The sequence below is a fragment of the Poromitra crassiceps genome (assembly GCF_964638095.1).
Source record: "Poromitra crassiceps genome assembly, chromosome: 4".
Lineage (NCBI taxonomy): Eukaryota > Metazoa > Chordata > Actinopteri > Beryciformes > Melamphaidae > Poromitra > Poromitra crassiceps.
This window is the reverse complement of record NC_139626.1, coordinates 15723281-15737834: the sequence shown is the minus strand read 5'-3', so window position 1 is coordinate 15737834 and position 14554 is coordinate 15723281. Positions and strand designations below refer to the sequence as shown.

The 14554-nt window shown below is 44.4% G+C and overlaps 1 protein-coding gene across 1 annotated transcript; it reads right to left on the bottom strand.

Moving 5' to 3' along the window:
- Positions 1–1670: 1670 nt before the first annotated feature.
- Positions 1671–14315, bottom strand: LOC310774595 (palmitoyltransferase ZDHHC16B-like). The gene is made up of 10 exons (XM_083634684.1): positions 14204–14315; positions 12029–12299; positions 9209–9403; positions 8748–8836; positions 8042–8070; positions 7780–7913; positions 6040–6125; positions 4269–4392; positions 3570–3640; positions 1671–2617 (listed from the first exon to the last, which is right to left on the bottom strand). Exons 1-10 carry the CDS (start codon positions 14242–14244, stop codon positions 2515–2517), a joined length of 1143 nt encoding a protein of 380 aa, XP_083490810.1. The 5' UTR covers positions 14245–14315; the 3' UTR covers positions 1671–2514.
- Between the last annotated feature and the right edge of the window lie 239 nt (positions 14316–14554).

Genomic DNA, 14554 nt, shown 5'->3' with positions numbered 1-14554 from the left:
TGTTTTTGTTTAACAAATTAAAATGCATTTATCATTTACATTACATTATCAGTCGATCAAAACCGTAAGAAAATATATTCTATATTGGAAATGTAGTTTTCCAGATGAAATGTAAAACTTGATGAGCTGCCATGTCAGGTTTAGAACAGCTTGGCTTCGGTCTCAGCAAAATAAGGAAACGGTTACATGATCAGTATCGCGCATTAAAAGGTGCTACATGTAGAGCTGTCACTTTCATTTAACTTCGAATGTGGGGGAGGGGTGGCATGTTCGAATGTAATTGACCTGTTCGAATTATTAATCTTTTTTTTTTCTTTTTTTTTTTTAACCAATTAACTTTGCATCGATGCTAGCGGGACTTACCCAGCTATCGTCATTGCCTGCTTACTGGTAATGTTAATCCCATGTCAGAAAAAGTATCCAGATTTGTCGCGTTAGTCTCTCCCGAGAAAGATTGTCTCCAGGAGGGTCAGAAAAGTTGTCTCGAGTTGGATGCAGCCAAGTTTGTGAGGCAGTGTTGTGACTGTGAGCGTCCAAGCTAACACAGCAGCGGAGAGGAGCTGACTGACTGGACCATGAGGACAGCTGAGCATTTTGTTTTTATATTCTTTTAATATTTTATATTATATTATATATATTTATACGATGTAACCGGCAGGCGCGGACTGCATAATCGGGCACGTCGGGCCGATGCCCGGTGGCCTGCAATTTTTTTTTTTTTTTTTTTTTTTAAATTAACCAATTAACTTAGAATATATTCGAACATTTTGCGGGCAATTAAAGTTCGTTCAAACTTTATTTTGGGAAAAAGTGACAGCTCTAGCTACATGTAACATTAATAAATCATTAATACTTTCATTTTGAGACATTAAGAAGACACACGGTGTATGGGAAATGTAGTCTTAAAGGTGGAGAAACATCAGCACCAACAATACGACTAGTGTAAAATAGAGACACCAATTATGTCCACCATGCGTGTTTAGTCCTTAAACCAAGTTATTACAATTGACTTGACAAGAATATATTGATGTTTGTAAATGCTACAGATAAAACCATAATCTTACCATTCAGGTTGGTGGAAACTTACAGGCTCTGTCTCCTCTTATGGCCCCACAACATCTCCAGACCCAATCAGAACAGAAATGCACATGTTTAATAGCAGGAGAGAAAGGTTGGGACAGATGCTGACCAGCAGCACTGTATCGTCTGTACAGAGACAGATCAGTCCACAGCACAGTATTGTCTGTACAGAGACAGATCAGTCCACAGCACAGTATTGTCTGTACAGAGACAGATCAGTCCACAGCACAGTATCGTCTGTACAGAGACAGATCAGTCCACAGCACTGTATCGTCTGTACAGAGACAGATCAGTCCACAGCACTGTATCATCTGTACAGAGACAGATCAGTCCACAGCACTGTATCGTCTGTACAGAGACAGATCAGTCCACAGCACAGTATTGTCTGTACAGAGACAGATCAGTCCACAGCACAGTATTGTCTGTACAGAGACAGATCAGTCCACAGCACAGTATTGTCTGTACAGAGACAGATCAGTCCACAGCACTGTATCATCTGTACAGAGACAGATCAGTCCACAGCACTGTATCGTCTGTACAGAGACAGATCAGTCCACAGCACTGTATCATCTGTACAGAGACAGATCAGTCCACAGCACTGTATCATCTGTACAGAGACAGATCAGTCCACAGCACAGTATCGTCTGTCTGAACAGCATGGATTGTGCTGAGAAAGAACTCTACCAATCATCATCATTGGTAAGTAGCAAATAGGGCTAGACTTTAAAAATGTGAACTATCCATTTTACATGTGTTCACACTGAGCAACAGGATAAAAAAAAGAGTCACAGAAGTTCATTCATCTCATATAGAGTTAAACCAGTCTAGTCGAGTCAAATACAATAATAGTAGTCCCTAAACTGGGGTATGCATCCCCCTAGGGGTACATAGAGGTACTACAGGGGGTACTTGAGAGAAAGGGGTGGATTGAAAAAAGTAAGAATAAATCATAAAAAAAAAGAAACTTTACAATAAATGTGCTCAGGACCACCAATTGCAACTCTTTCACTCCCTTTCTTATTTTGTAATGTTATATTCTTCAAAAGGTGGGTTATCATTCATTCATTGCATCATTATGCTATAGTTTTCTCTTGCACTTTTCTAAGCAAAATGTTGTAGTCGGGTAAAGGGGGTACTTGGATTCAGAAATCAGGGGGGGCGGAGTTAGAGACCCACTGCAATATAAGAATGAGCGAGAAGTTGATTCCAGCCGTTCAAAGCTTCCCAGTTTGGGGTTGACAGTGAGCCTGAATGTGATATTTTTAGCTACTTAATTATGAAAGGCAATACCAAAGCAGCTGATACACGATTTGTAAGAACACAGAATGTTTCTTGGGCAAAACGTTGCACCTGCAGACCGCTTCACAGCTGCACTCACGGTGACACAAGTCTTTGGATGTGGTTGAGGGTTATAAAAGGGTTAGAGGTCGGGGGTCAGACGGCCATGGGGTCTCTCCTGGTGAAGGTGCAGTCCCACGTGATGCCATCTCCGCCGGGAGGATGGCTCGAGGGCAACAGGATCCGCGTCACACAGTGACTGAGGAACACAACAAAGAAACAGTCCAGTCATATCAGACATATCAAAGGCTGTTTTCAAACCTGTGGTCTGTGTGCCTCACAGGACGGGGGTTGATGGTACTTTGCTGTATTCACACTTGTTCAACATTTCACAGCAACATTTCAAGCCAACCATAGTTGTGGATCACTGCATTTACTGGCAAAGTCATGTACAGCTGCAACGATTAGTGGATTGACAGAAAATTAATTGCCAACACCTTTTATAACCTATTGTTGAGACTAATTACCGTAAACAACATGTGTTAACTAATTTCTTAGGTTAGGATTGTTCACTCACAGACAGTTGACGGCCGGAGAGACGGCAACCGGTACGGGATGGGATTAGCACCCCATCTTGGCTCTCTCGTGAGGGAGAAATCCACAAACGCTACGGATTAGCCTCCTGAAAATCTGCGCAAAGATCGGCGCGGCCTGGGGTCCTTCAGGCTAGAGCGAGGTGCTCGACGCAGGTAAATGACGTGCAGCGCACAGGCCCTCTTGAGGCGTCCTTGAGGCATCCTCTCAGCCTCTGGATTGCCTTTGCCACGGGAGGGTCTGGTGAGACGAAGGAGGAGCACGGCCGGGAGTAACCCACAGAGCCTAGATCCTCCATGCACCGAAGGGCCAATACTGCGGCGTAGCACTAGCTCTATTGCAGCGGATTGGGCGTTCTCGCTTACCCCTCCCACGGGCAACGTTGCAGACAGAGTAGTAAGGCTGATCCGTGAGCGGCTTCTGGGACGCGAGTCGGGGTCTTAATTGGCCTCGGCTGGGTCTACTGGGCGAGGGTGTATGATGTTGACAGACCCGAAACACCTTACGACCCCAGATAACATCACTGATGACGCGTCCCAGCGCATGCGGCAGTAGTGTATTTGAGAATAAGAATACTCCAGTATAATATGTTTATATACGTTTATAACACAGCTCACCTTGTCCTCTCCACACCAAACAGTATCTTCCAGTTGTTTAGGCTGCCATGGTGGTATGGATTTGTGAACACCTATGTTGGAGAAACATCATGAAACATCATCATCAACAGCCAGCACACTCCAGGGCTCCAGTTTTATTGCACCAAAAGTCAAAGTGACGTTTCGAGTGACAAGATCTTCATCAGACAGCTTCAGGTACCTGGGAGTTAACATCCACCAGGACCTGACGTGGGCCAACCACACCACCACTGTTGTCAAAAAAGCCCAACAGTGCCTGTACGGCCTCAAGCGCCTAAAGAAATCCTCAGGGACTTCTAGCGAGGCACCATAGAGAGCCTGCTGACGGGCTGCTTTATGACCTGGTACGGTAGCTGTACTGACAAGGACCGCAAAGCACTGAGGAGGGTGAGGCGCTCGGCCCAGCCTGTCACCAGATGTGAGCTGCCCAGTCTGCAAGAACTATACATCCAGCGGTGCGGTGGTAGGCGAGAGCTTATAGCTTTACACTACCCAGACGCCCCTGTAGTGATCAATTCTACCATTAATATGTCATCAATCATACTACACTGTGTCCATCGTATTGGAGGTGGATCACACTGACTGGCCGAGATCCAATGTTTTTTAAAGCGTTTAAAAACAGGAATATCGAGGAGATATTTTGGCGAATATATCGATCCAACTTCAGGCAAGAGAACGTACCTTCCCCTTCTCCTTGAGTCGTCTGGTCTCCTTGCGGTTGACGTGGCGCTCCACACTGGTCACTCCCTGGCTGATAAGGATAGCGTGCCACAGGGTCAGGGCTCCCAGAGCCACTGCCACCGAGCTGCAGGACGGACCACACGAGCAGTGGTGTCATGTAATGAAGTCAAAGTAATAATACTTTGTTACAGTACAGTCTGTACTTTACTTGAGTATTTATATTTGTCAACTTTCGCTCTTACTCCACTACATTACCGATATAAAATGTATAAACAAACAAAACACTTGGGTGGGGGGGGGGGGGGCAGGTTTGTGGAAACAGTGCTCCTAGCTTGCAAGTTACGGTAATCACTCCATTCCAGTTGGTGGCCGTAATGCGCCTTAATGTTGTTTGCCAACCGCTAAAAAACTACTCAAGCCCAGGCATGTCTTTTGCTTGCTTTTTTATTCACAGCATTTACTTGTCCTTTTACTTTCAATACTTGAGTACATTTAATTAGGGATCTGCCGATATGGCTTTTTCAGGGCCGATATGATACCGATTATCGTAATCAAAGAGACTGATAACCAATATTTTGGAAGCGATATACATTTGCAGTAAAAATGAAAATCTTGGTGTCAAAAGTTAGAATAACACGAGCCGTTGTTGAAATGCATTTTCTTCAGTTTATCCAATTGCAATATGAATAGAAAATATTAACATTATTAACATTAAGCAAAGTGTTGTTGATCTGTGTGTGTGGTGTGTGTAGGGCTGCCACGATTATCGCATTACCGCCGTTATACAGAAAGTCACACCCACCACAGGGTCAAGCTGATTATCGCATAAATGCTTTTTTCTTTTGCTTGTAAAAGTTATGTGATCCGAAATAAATGTTTTTAAATAATCATAATTGTGTGGCCTATTTTTTTCACGTCATGTGATGGAAATTTCCACTCACCAATTGGCAGAGTTGGGTCAGATTACTTTGAAATGTAGTCAGTTACTGATTACAAATTACATGACAATTTTTGCAATAAGTAATGATCCCTTGGATTACAAAACAATTGTAACCAAATCTGATTACTTTTGGATTACTTCAAAATCAAATATTGAAAATATTGCACCTTATGCAAAAAAGAAGAAAAGCTGAATATTGGCCCCAATAATCGGCCAGGCCAACCCCTACATTTCATATAAGATAATTACTTTTGATACTTGAGTACAGAAAATATCAGATACTTTTAAGAGTTTGACTCAAAGTAATAGTTCAAGTTCAAGTTTATTTGTCATATGTATAAATACAGATTATGAATACAATTAAATTCTTTATGCTCTGAGCACCCTTAGCCTTAAACACACAAGGACATGGTCACAAAGACAGACAGAAAAAGGGTGTAGACCTACATAAATATGTAGGCTACACAGGATACAAACATGTCTGTACACTTAGTGTAAACATAACACAATCCACAATACAATAATAGTGCACAACAAAGTGACAGTGCGTTGCAGTGCATGTAAATCAACTGTTCAGCAGCCTGACTGCCTGGGGGAAAAAACTGTTACTGAGACGGGTGGTGTGTGATTTGATGCTCCGGTAGCGTTTTTTGGAAGGGTGGAGTGAGAACAGGGTATGGGCGGGGTGGCTGGTGTCTTTATTCTAATGGATGACTTTAACTTATCCCAAAGTCAGTTTCTGGTAAGATATCTGTACTTTTACTCAATTGTTTTCAGGTACTTCATCCACCACTGACCATGAGCTCGCTCACCCAGACCCCCCTTCCTCACCTGGTCACCACCCAGAGGAAGATGATGCTCTTGTGGGCGGTCCTCTCTTTGAAGGTGTAGGGTGGGGGTGGAGTCTGGTAGTAGCTCTGCACGGGACAGGAGGATAGAGTCAGACGGGACGGGCTTACACTTAAGGCCCAATTATACTCTACGTTAAAGACAGAGACAGAGATGGACAGAGCCTTCTCTCTGTACTCTGCGTTCATTTCGTGCGTTTTCTGTCCATCATCTGAAAGCTGTGCATGAAAACGGATATGCATGAAACACAGCAAAGCCACATACACACTCATACATTTGACTCTATTGTAATAATATGCCGTAAAGGTTTATTGAAATTTTGGGGAGAGCAGCAAAAAAATCGGGGGAAAATTTTGTTTTTTTTGCAAAAAAGAATCTGGCCTGGTGGGGGCATCGTTGGCCTGGCGGGCAGTAACAAAGTAACAAAGTAACAAAGGCCTGTAGAATGGTAGGAGAAACACTGAGATGAGAAACACCGGCTTTCCATTTGATACAAGAGGGACAAGATAATTAATTGAATATGTGCTAACTGGCAGACAACTTCAATCAGCACAATTAGTTTAGAGGATGGACAGCAAGATTAATTAGCTTTTGATTATTAATTAATGAATTAATTAATTTACATTATTAATATAAAAACAGGCTGTATGGGAGTGAAGTGAGGCTGGCAGTCAGCGTGTAACTGATACACACAGCTCCTCGATAGCCATCTGAAGTCATTTTGGCACAATGACAATATGGGGAGATGAACACGCTGGATCCTAGTGAGAGGAGAATGTGATCTGATCGTGTGCCGGCCGGCCTTGCACACTTTCAACTAAATTGGTGTTGAAACAGGTTCCAGATGTTTGTTTACCAGCCTGCTCACAAACAACTGTGAGGTAAGCTGTCCTGGATGTGAGGTAAACTAAACACAAGAGCAGACAAACACAGATCGTTTTCTTCTCTCCTGTTTCACCTGAGCTCACCTTCTGCCGTCCTGATCTCTCCCAACTCCTCACATACTGACGTTTGCTCAGGACCCCTTTAACGCACTGAGGACCCCTTTTTCCAAATTTGTCAACATGCAGGGTAGTCCAATGGACTTCGATAGGACTCCCACAACATGCAGGGTAGTCCAATGGACTTCTATAGGACTCCCACAACATGCAGGGTAGTCCAATGGACTTCTATAGGACTCCCACAACATGCAGGGTAGTCCAATGGACTTCTATAGGACTCCCACAACATGCAGGGTAGTCCAATAGACTTCTATAGGACTCCCACAACATGCAGGGTAGACCAATGGACTTCTATAGGACTCCCACAACATGCAGGGTAGTCCAATAGACTTCTATAGGACTCCCACAACATGCAGGGTAGACCAATGGACTTCTATAGGACTCCCACAACATGCAGGGTAGTCCAATAGACTTCTATAGGACTCCCACAACATGCAGGGTAGACCAATGGACTTCTATAGGACTCCCACAACATGCAGGGTACTCCAATGGACTTCGATAGGACTGATCTTTTGTGGATTGATCTTTTTGACAACTCAGAAGTCGGCGCCCAGCTTTTTGTTTTTCTTTCTTTGTTATGTAAAAAAATTCAAAATCAATAAAAAATTGAAAAAAATAAAACAAAGGAGCGAAAAAACTTGGTTTAAAAAAAGTAACAAAAAAGAACAAAAGCCAAAGTCATTGTTCCTTTACAGGCTGTGACGCTGTGATGCAGCCTCACCTCTATAGCGTTGTAGGCATCTATGAACATTCCCCTGCAGCTGATGCTGCAGTAGATGCAGCCGAGCGTCATGTACAGGCAGAAGGAGAAGAAATAGCGATGGTTGAAATGTCCCACACAGTTATTCAGCCAGGCTGGAAACACATGTTAAGGTCACCATGTACAGAGCAGAGGAGAAGCCCTGACGGCACTCACACTTCATATCCAAGTTCAATTTGATGCATTCTCTTTTCAATGTTCATGTTTCTTGTTAGAAGGATACGACAGTGGTGGTCCATCTTCAGAATACACCTGTAATATAACAGAGACTACGTTAAAGCATTTACCACCCACTGTTTCCGTTAAGATGGAGTTGTAGCATCGTTTTTTTTTTAGCTGCGACCTAGAAGTCACTCTGTCGGTTGGTCGGTCCATAAAAAGTTCACCACCCTTTAGCGGGGACAGTTTTTGCCCGAGGAGGCTGAAATTTGGCGTGGAGGTGAAGTGCGTGTGTGTGTGTGTGTGTGTGTGTGTGTGTGTGTGTGTGTGTGTGTGTGTGTTCATGCCAATTGGCTAAAAGTGGCGGGGGAGGGCGCAGACTTTGAAATGCAGGGTGGCAGAGGCCGAGTAGGGTGGGCTGCCCCTGCATTTCGTTAATTCGCATATGTGGTGGCAGCTATTGTGAATTCACTCTTGTTGTTGTTTTTTGCAAAAAAAAAATCTTCCCCCAACGCTAAATGCTTAGCATGTTTTTAAGTGCCAAGCTAATAGTTAAAAAAATATGCCAACTCTTAGTAGAAGCAGGTTATTCTTATTCTTATTGGTTATTATTATACTTTATACTTTTTTAACACTGATTTATAGAGCCATGAGTACAAGCTCTTTTCAAGGGATTAGTTAGCACTGCGAGCTAAAACCAAGAGGAACACACACAGAAGGACTTACTTATCAACTCTGGACATGAGAATGATTATATGATGTTATCTTACACGTTGCAGATGCTACAGTGGTGTGTCCTGGGCGGTTTGGGAATGATACACTTCTTGCAGATGGACACTGATGGGATCTCAGCTTTGTCCTAAGAAACAACAAAGCAAAGGTTTAAGGTGAGATGTTAATGTCTAACTATCTTTAGATGAATCCCCCCCCATCAAGAGCAAAGACAATTTAAAGTAATGAACTGTTAAGAAAGTCAGATTTCAGCCTGTGGGAATCACTGACGTCGTTAGCAAGGGGCAAAAAATACTGCTTCTAGCAGGAGGTCAGCTTATTAGCGTGCTGTTCACAGCTGATGTGATAAATATCCACGTGGGTTGCAGAGCCATTGAAACGGTCTCACTAAACAGCTGGGTCACTTTTACACGCAAGAGAAAGATGGTCGTTTGTGGATATTAGTGGCTTTTTGGGACAATCTAAAAGAAGGGGCTTTTCAGACAGTGCGCGGGGGCACCTTGGGCGGGTGTCCTGGCGAGGTGGTGGTGGCCTTGTAGTAATGGAAGAGCACCATGAGGAGGAGCCAGTGACCACAGCTGAGGTGCCAGACGATCCAGCACAGCGAGTAGCTGCTGAGCACCACAGGCAGCAGGCACAGGTAGACTATGACCACGGCCGAGAAGGTCAGCAGCAGCACCAGAATCACAAACACCTGGAGAAGAGAACGAACACAGAGGAGAGAAGAGGAGGGAAGAGGAGGAGATAAGAGGTTTGCTTGTTTTCTTTGGTCTGAACCAGGAGGAGAAAAAATTCACCATTTAGCATTTTTGTATTTGGTTGTTTAGGCTCAAACTGCCAAATCGCAAGTGAACCAGGACTTAAAGTCCCTGGAAACCAAAATCCACAAAGACCTTCTAACTATTAAATTTAGGGTCTTATGTGAGTAATTGTGTGCCTCAGAAAGTATTTGACATTACTTTCAACCCTAACCCCAAAAATCGACACAAGAGAGCGGTGCGCGCGGTGCTAAAATGCATGATCTTATCACGTCATAAGATTTAATCGAATCACACACACACGCATGCACGCACGCGTGCACACACACACTGACACACACACACACAGTAGCGCTGTGCACTCTCTGTCTGTCCTCTCTAGCCGTTTTCCCACATGCGCTTTTTACCGCTAAATGACCGGAACGTGGTCTATTGCCTTCATGTGTGAAAGTTGTTTTCCGGTATAAGCGCGACCCCGTCATCGCGGACATTTCACCAGTTTCGAGCCAGCACCATCGGAGTTTTGCCGACACGTCACTCCCCACCCGCTCTGCAGTGCCGCCCCGCCCCCCAACATACAGGCAATTTCGCTGCTATATTCCCACATGCGAGCGCCCAGGTGTGAAGGGAAATTCCGGGAAATGTCCGATATTGACTTACAGGTAATTTTCCAGTACGCATGTGGGAAAACGGCTTCTGTCTGTGCTATGCGCCGAGCAATCTCTCTCTCCTCCGAGAGAGAGAGAGAGAGAGAGGAGACCTGCTGCAGACGGGACACGCCCACACAGTCCGCGGGAGAAAATACACTCTAAAATCTAATTGATTCTCATGACTTTTGCCATGACTGTCAAACCTAAATTTATATACTTTGCGATGTTCATCATCGTGCAAATTTGGCTGGTGGCTTATTAACATAGGTTCCTGTGATGTGATGAACTCAAAATGCTAAATAATAAAAAAATATTTCTGGTTTCCAGGGACTTTAAAAACAAAAGTCTTGAGGCTTAAGTAACTTGTTTATTGGACAGACTGTTCACCTGTCAGTCAGGTTAGAGTCACAACAAACTGACTCCAGACACTCCCTGTAACTGATCTGTCTCTTCTTCTGTGGTGTTCATCATGCGGTCAGGTTCGTCACAACAAACTGACTCCAGACACTCCCTGTAACTTGATCTGTCTCTTCTTCTGTGGTGTTATACCAATTAAAGAGCTAAACCCTCAAAACACCTTTTTCAACTGAAATCCAATGTATGTATATGGGTATTTAGTAGTTAGTTAGTTTTTATTTAAACTGAAAGCCATTGTATGTATATGGGTATTTAGTAGTTAGTTAGTTTTTATTTCTGTCATGCCAATTGTGGCCCAAAAGAACATACATCATCCGGTTACTGGTGACGAACCGTAGCAAAAGGTGCACACCGTTTTACAGTTTGAACACACCCTGGGAGTTTGTCTGTCTGTGAGGGGAAGGCAGCATAAACGTCACAATCTTGTGATCTATTTCAATGATGACAAGCATGCCCAGTTTCCCAGTTACACCACTGAAAATGCCCCAAGTCACAGCCTAGGACGTCACTCAATTAAATCAGTCGCTCGCTCATCTATATTTAGAAAATCAACATCTGTTTTTATCTTACTAAACAAAGTATTACACAGTTCACTGTAGTAGTGTTGTTGATGGATTCAGGTCCAAATCTTGACATTTCAGTGCAAAGTATTTGAATTCTACATATTGCGTTATAAATATGCATAGTGACTGCCCCCCACTGGTTGAAACCTGGCTATTGCAATTTAATTTAGCTATTTTGCTGATCATGGAGCCAGGTGACGTATGGTGCTGCTAGCTTTACCCCCCCATAAAACCAACATCTGCTGTCTGATCGTGCTGATCTCTCTCTCTCTCTCTCTCTCTCTCTCTCTCTCTCTGTCTGTCTCTTTCTATGTGTGTGCGTGTGCGTTGGGGGGGGGTGTGTGTGTGACTTTGGGGTTTTTACCTACACTTTAAGAACACATGAAGAAGTAGCTCATTATGAACATCCAGACTTAATGACACATGAAGAAGTAGCTCATTATGAACATCCAGCCTTAATTTTGTTCTGCTATGCTTTCCAAGCATGAGGATCTGCTGGCTATCAGATGTCAACATCGGTCTCCTTCTACCCATAATCCCTTGTTGTTTTGAAGTGGTTTCCTGTAGTCGGCTAGTGAAATTAGCGGATTAACAAAACGCACCACACAGTTCTCTTGTTAAGAGGACTAACACCCTGTGACGTTATTTGTGGTTACCCGAGTTTGAATGTTCCTCTCACCTGCTCTCAAATGAACTGCATTAAAGGAGTCAATGATCCAACACTAAGCAAGCAAGGTGAGGTGAAATCAACCTCTGTAGACAGCTTGGTGAGAACACTAAGCAAGGTGAGGTGAGCAATACTAACGGATAGAGCAGACACAAGCCAGTCAGGAGACCTGATGAACAAAGCCTTCAAGCCCATGCAGTATACTGTAGGTGTCAAACTGCCCAGAACCAACAAGCATATCTTCTGAGGAATCATGCTACTCACCACCCCGAACCACCGGGTGACGTGGTCCACGATCCAGTAGACGGGCTCGAAGGCGCAGTCCAGCAGCGTGTCCGAGTTGCTGAGGCTGTTGAAGTGCAGCGACTTGAGCAGCAGCTTGCTGTAGCTCCACAGCTCCGCCAGCCGCGACTTGGTCCCCCCGGCGCGGCCGCCCCGCCGCAGCCGGCACCAGCGCAGCGCCAGCCGCAGGGCCCGGGACAGCTGCCACCTCCAGCTGCTACCTAGCCGCATGCCACCTCCTCGCCTACACACTCTTCCTTCCAGACACACGCACACGCACAGACACACGCCCCAGCAGTTACAAACGCAGGCCGCGTAGAACAGGAGCTCCTCGACGTAGCGTAGCCGGGCGGCTGACGAGGGTGCCATCGTCGGCGACGACCACGAGGTGTTTGGGAGGCTTCCCGCAGCCCTTTCCGGCCAGGGAAAGTGAGCCACAGGACAGGTGTTTGACATGGAGGGACGTCCCTCTCGTCTCCAGAAGCCACAAGCGCTCGCTCTCCTACAGAGTCAAACGAGGAGAGAGCAGCCTCCACCTCACGCATGCCAGTCTGGAGAGAAACGGGGACAGGAGCTCTCAGGTAATGAGCTACGCCCCACCACTCCCAAAAAAAAAACCTTCTCCCATTAATAATTCATAACAAATCCAGGTCCTCGGGCCAAGACTTGTTCGAAACGTGATGGGGAGGTGCTGAAGACGTAACCCTGTAAGAGGGAACAGCAAAGGGATGAAGTTCTCTCAAGAAGGAAATAAAGTGGCTACCTGATCCGAGCGGGTCATCATTTCATGAAAGTGAGTATTGGTTTACACAGATAAGCCTTCTTCAGGTTCTCCTAAATGAATAGCATCAATAATGCGAGAGGTTAATACAGGACGTCGAGCAATAGCAGACAGTAACCACGATATGGCCTGGCAGCAACACCCTGCCCTCTGTATGGAGCTTTATTTTGGAAATTGCTGGGAAGTTCGCCAAATCTACCATCCACACTAGAAAGCAACTAACCAGGCTCTTTCCTGATCTGAAATACACATGGAATAATGTGGACTACGTGATGTAGAGTACCGTAGGGATGATGTATTTTTGTAGGCCAACTCAGCTAGCCATGCTAGTCCCAGTTCCCAAGTCTAAAAGTCAACGGGATTTTAGTGGGTTTTGGTTCAATGGATGAATTAAGGTCTCTAGTTAACAAACGTTTATCAAACAGTGAACTTCGTGTTCAGCAAGATAATCTTCACAATGAGGACCACTTTTATGATGAGGTATTTTCTGAAAATCGCTTTAAAAAAAAAAAAGGACCCCCCCCCTCCCCCCAAATTACTTTGGCCTAATTCCAGACTGTTGGGACTAAAAATCTCAAAATGGTTGCTATGCGAATGTTAAAAAAGGACACAATGTGTCCTCAGATGTCTACAAGGGTTACTCACCACAGATTTGGATTTGGAGTTTAGTACTCTTTTATGAGTAACTAAAACACACCTTCCAATAAACTGATTAGATGAGAAACAAGAGTGACAGAATGAAGAATACATTAATCCCCTGGGCAGAGAGAGAGAGAGAGGCACTGGGGCAGTCCAAATCTGCTCTGATTGCCTGTCTGCCTGTCTGTTGCTAATAAGATTTATTTCGTCCTCTGTCCTCTATATGGTCGGTGTGTCTGTCTGTCTGTCTGACATGCCTGTCTGTCTGACATGTCTGCTGGATTTCTGCTGAAAGGATTTTTTTTACACAGTAATTGTTAGCCTACAGTTTTAATTGCTTTTTGTTTCAGGAGTGTTGAATTGAATAAACAGTTTCAGGACAGTGGACATCCAACTGTTGTGCATTTATTTTTGGCATTCCACACTCGGCCAATTGTGAATAATTTCTCTCTTGTATTATTATTTTATTATTAATGTATTATGACTACAAAGTTTTAGCTGGATAGAATTGATGAACGAGTTATCGGTTTGGAAGTAGCCCTCAGGCTCTTTCTGAAGCCCTTCTTCACCATCTAACGTTATAAATGGATTGATATTATGAAATCATGTTGAGTACACCCGGCCCGGTGTGCTTAGCTAACGTTAGCTTACACAGGCAACAAACACCCATAACCCCAAAGCCGCCGATATGAGTCACTTCTAATAAACTCCGCGAACCGAAACCTGTGTGAACGTACCTGTGGGGCAGGTGAGGTGCCTGCGGCAGCGGAGCGGTCATGTCATGCTCAAGCTAACTGTCAGTGTCAGCTAGCTAACTAACATCTTCACCTGAGAACAAGAAGGCTCGCCCGCAGTGACGCCAAAGATCGTTAATCGAACAGATGTGTAACACTGACCTAAATAATTCAAAGGTAGAGAAATGTACGTCTCTTCTTGTCCGGTTTTAGTTTGGTCCACTCCAAATATTGTTTTATGCAGGAGAAGGTAGAAGCCTGCATGCTTTCCCCCTGTGTTAAAAAAAAGAAGAAAAAAGTCGAGGGAGCGAGAGAGAGAAATATAATGACTTGTCGTCACAAGAGAGAGAGAGA

What these genes read in the sequence shown, in the direction of transcription:
- LOC310774595 (XM_083634684.1), bottom strand. Translation starts at nt 14,244, where the DNA reads ATGACCGCTCCGCTGCCGCAGGCACCTCACCTGCCCCACAG. An exon ending in CACTGTAGCATCTGCAACGT is followed by an intron (nt 8,071 to 8,747) that starts GTAAGATAACAT and finishes GTTATATTACAG; the next exon opens with GTGTATTCTGAAGATGGACC. An exon ending in TTCCTCTGGGTGGTGACCAG is followed by an intron (nt 4,393 to 6,039) that starts GTGAGGAAGGGG and finishes TCCGTCCTGCAG; the next exon opens with CTCGGTGGCAGTGGCTCTGG.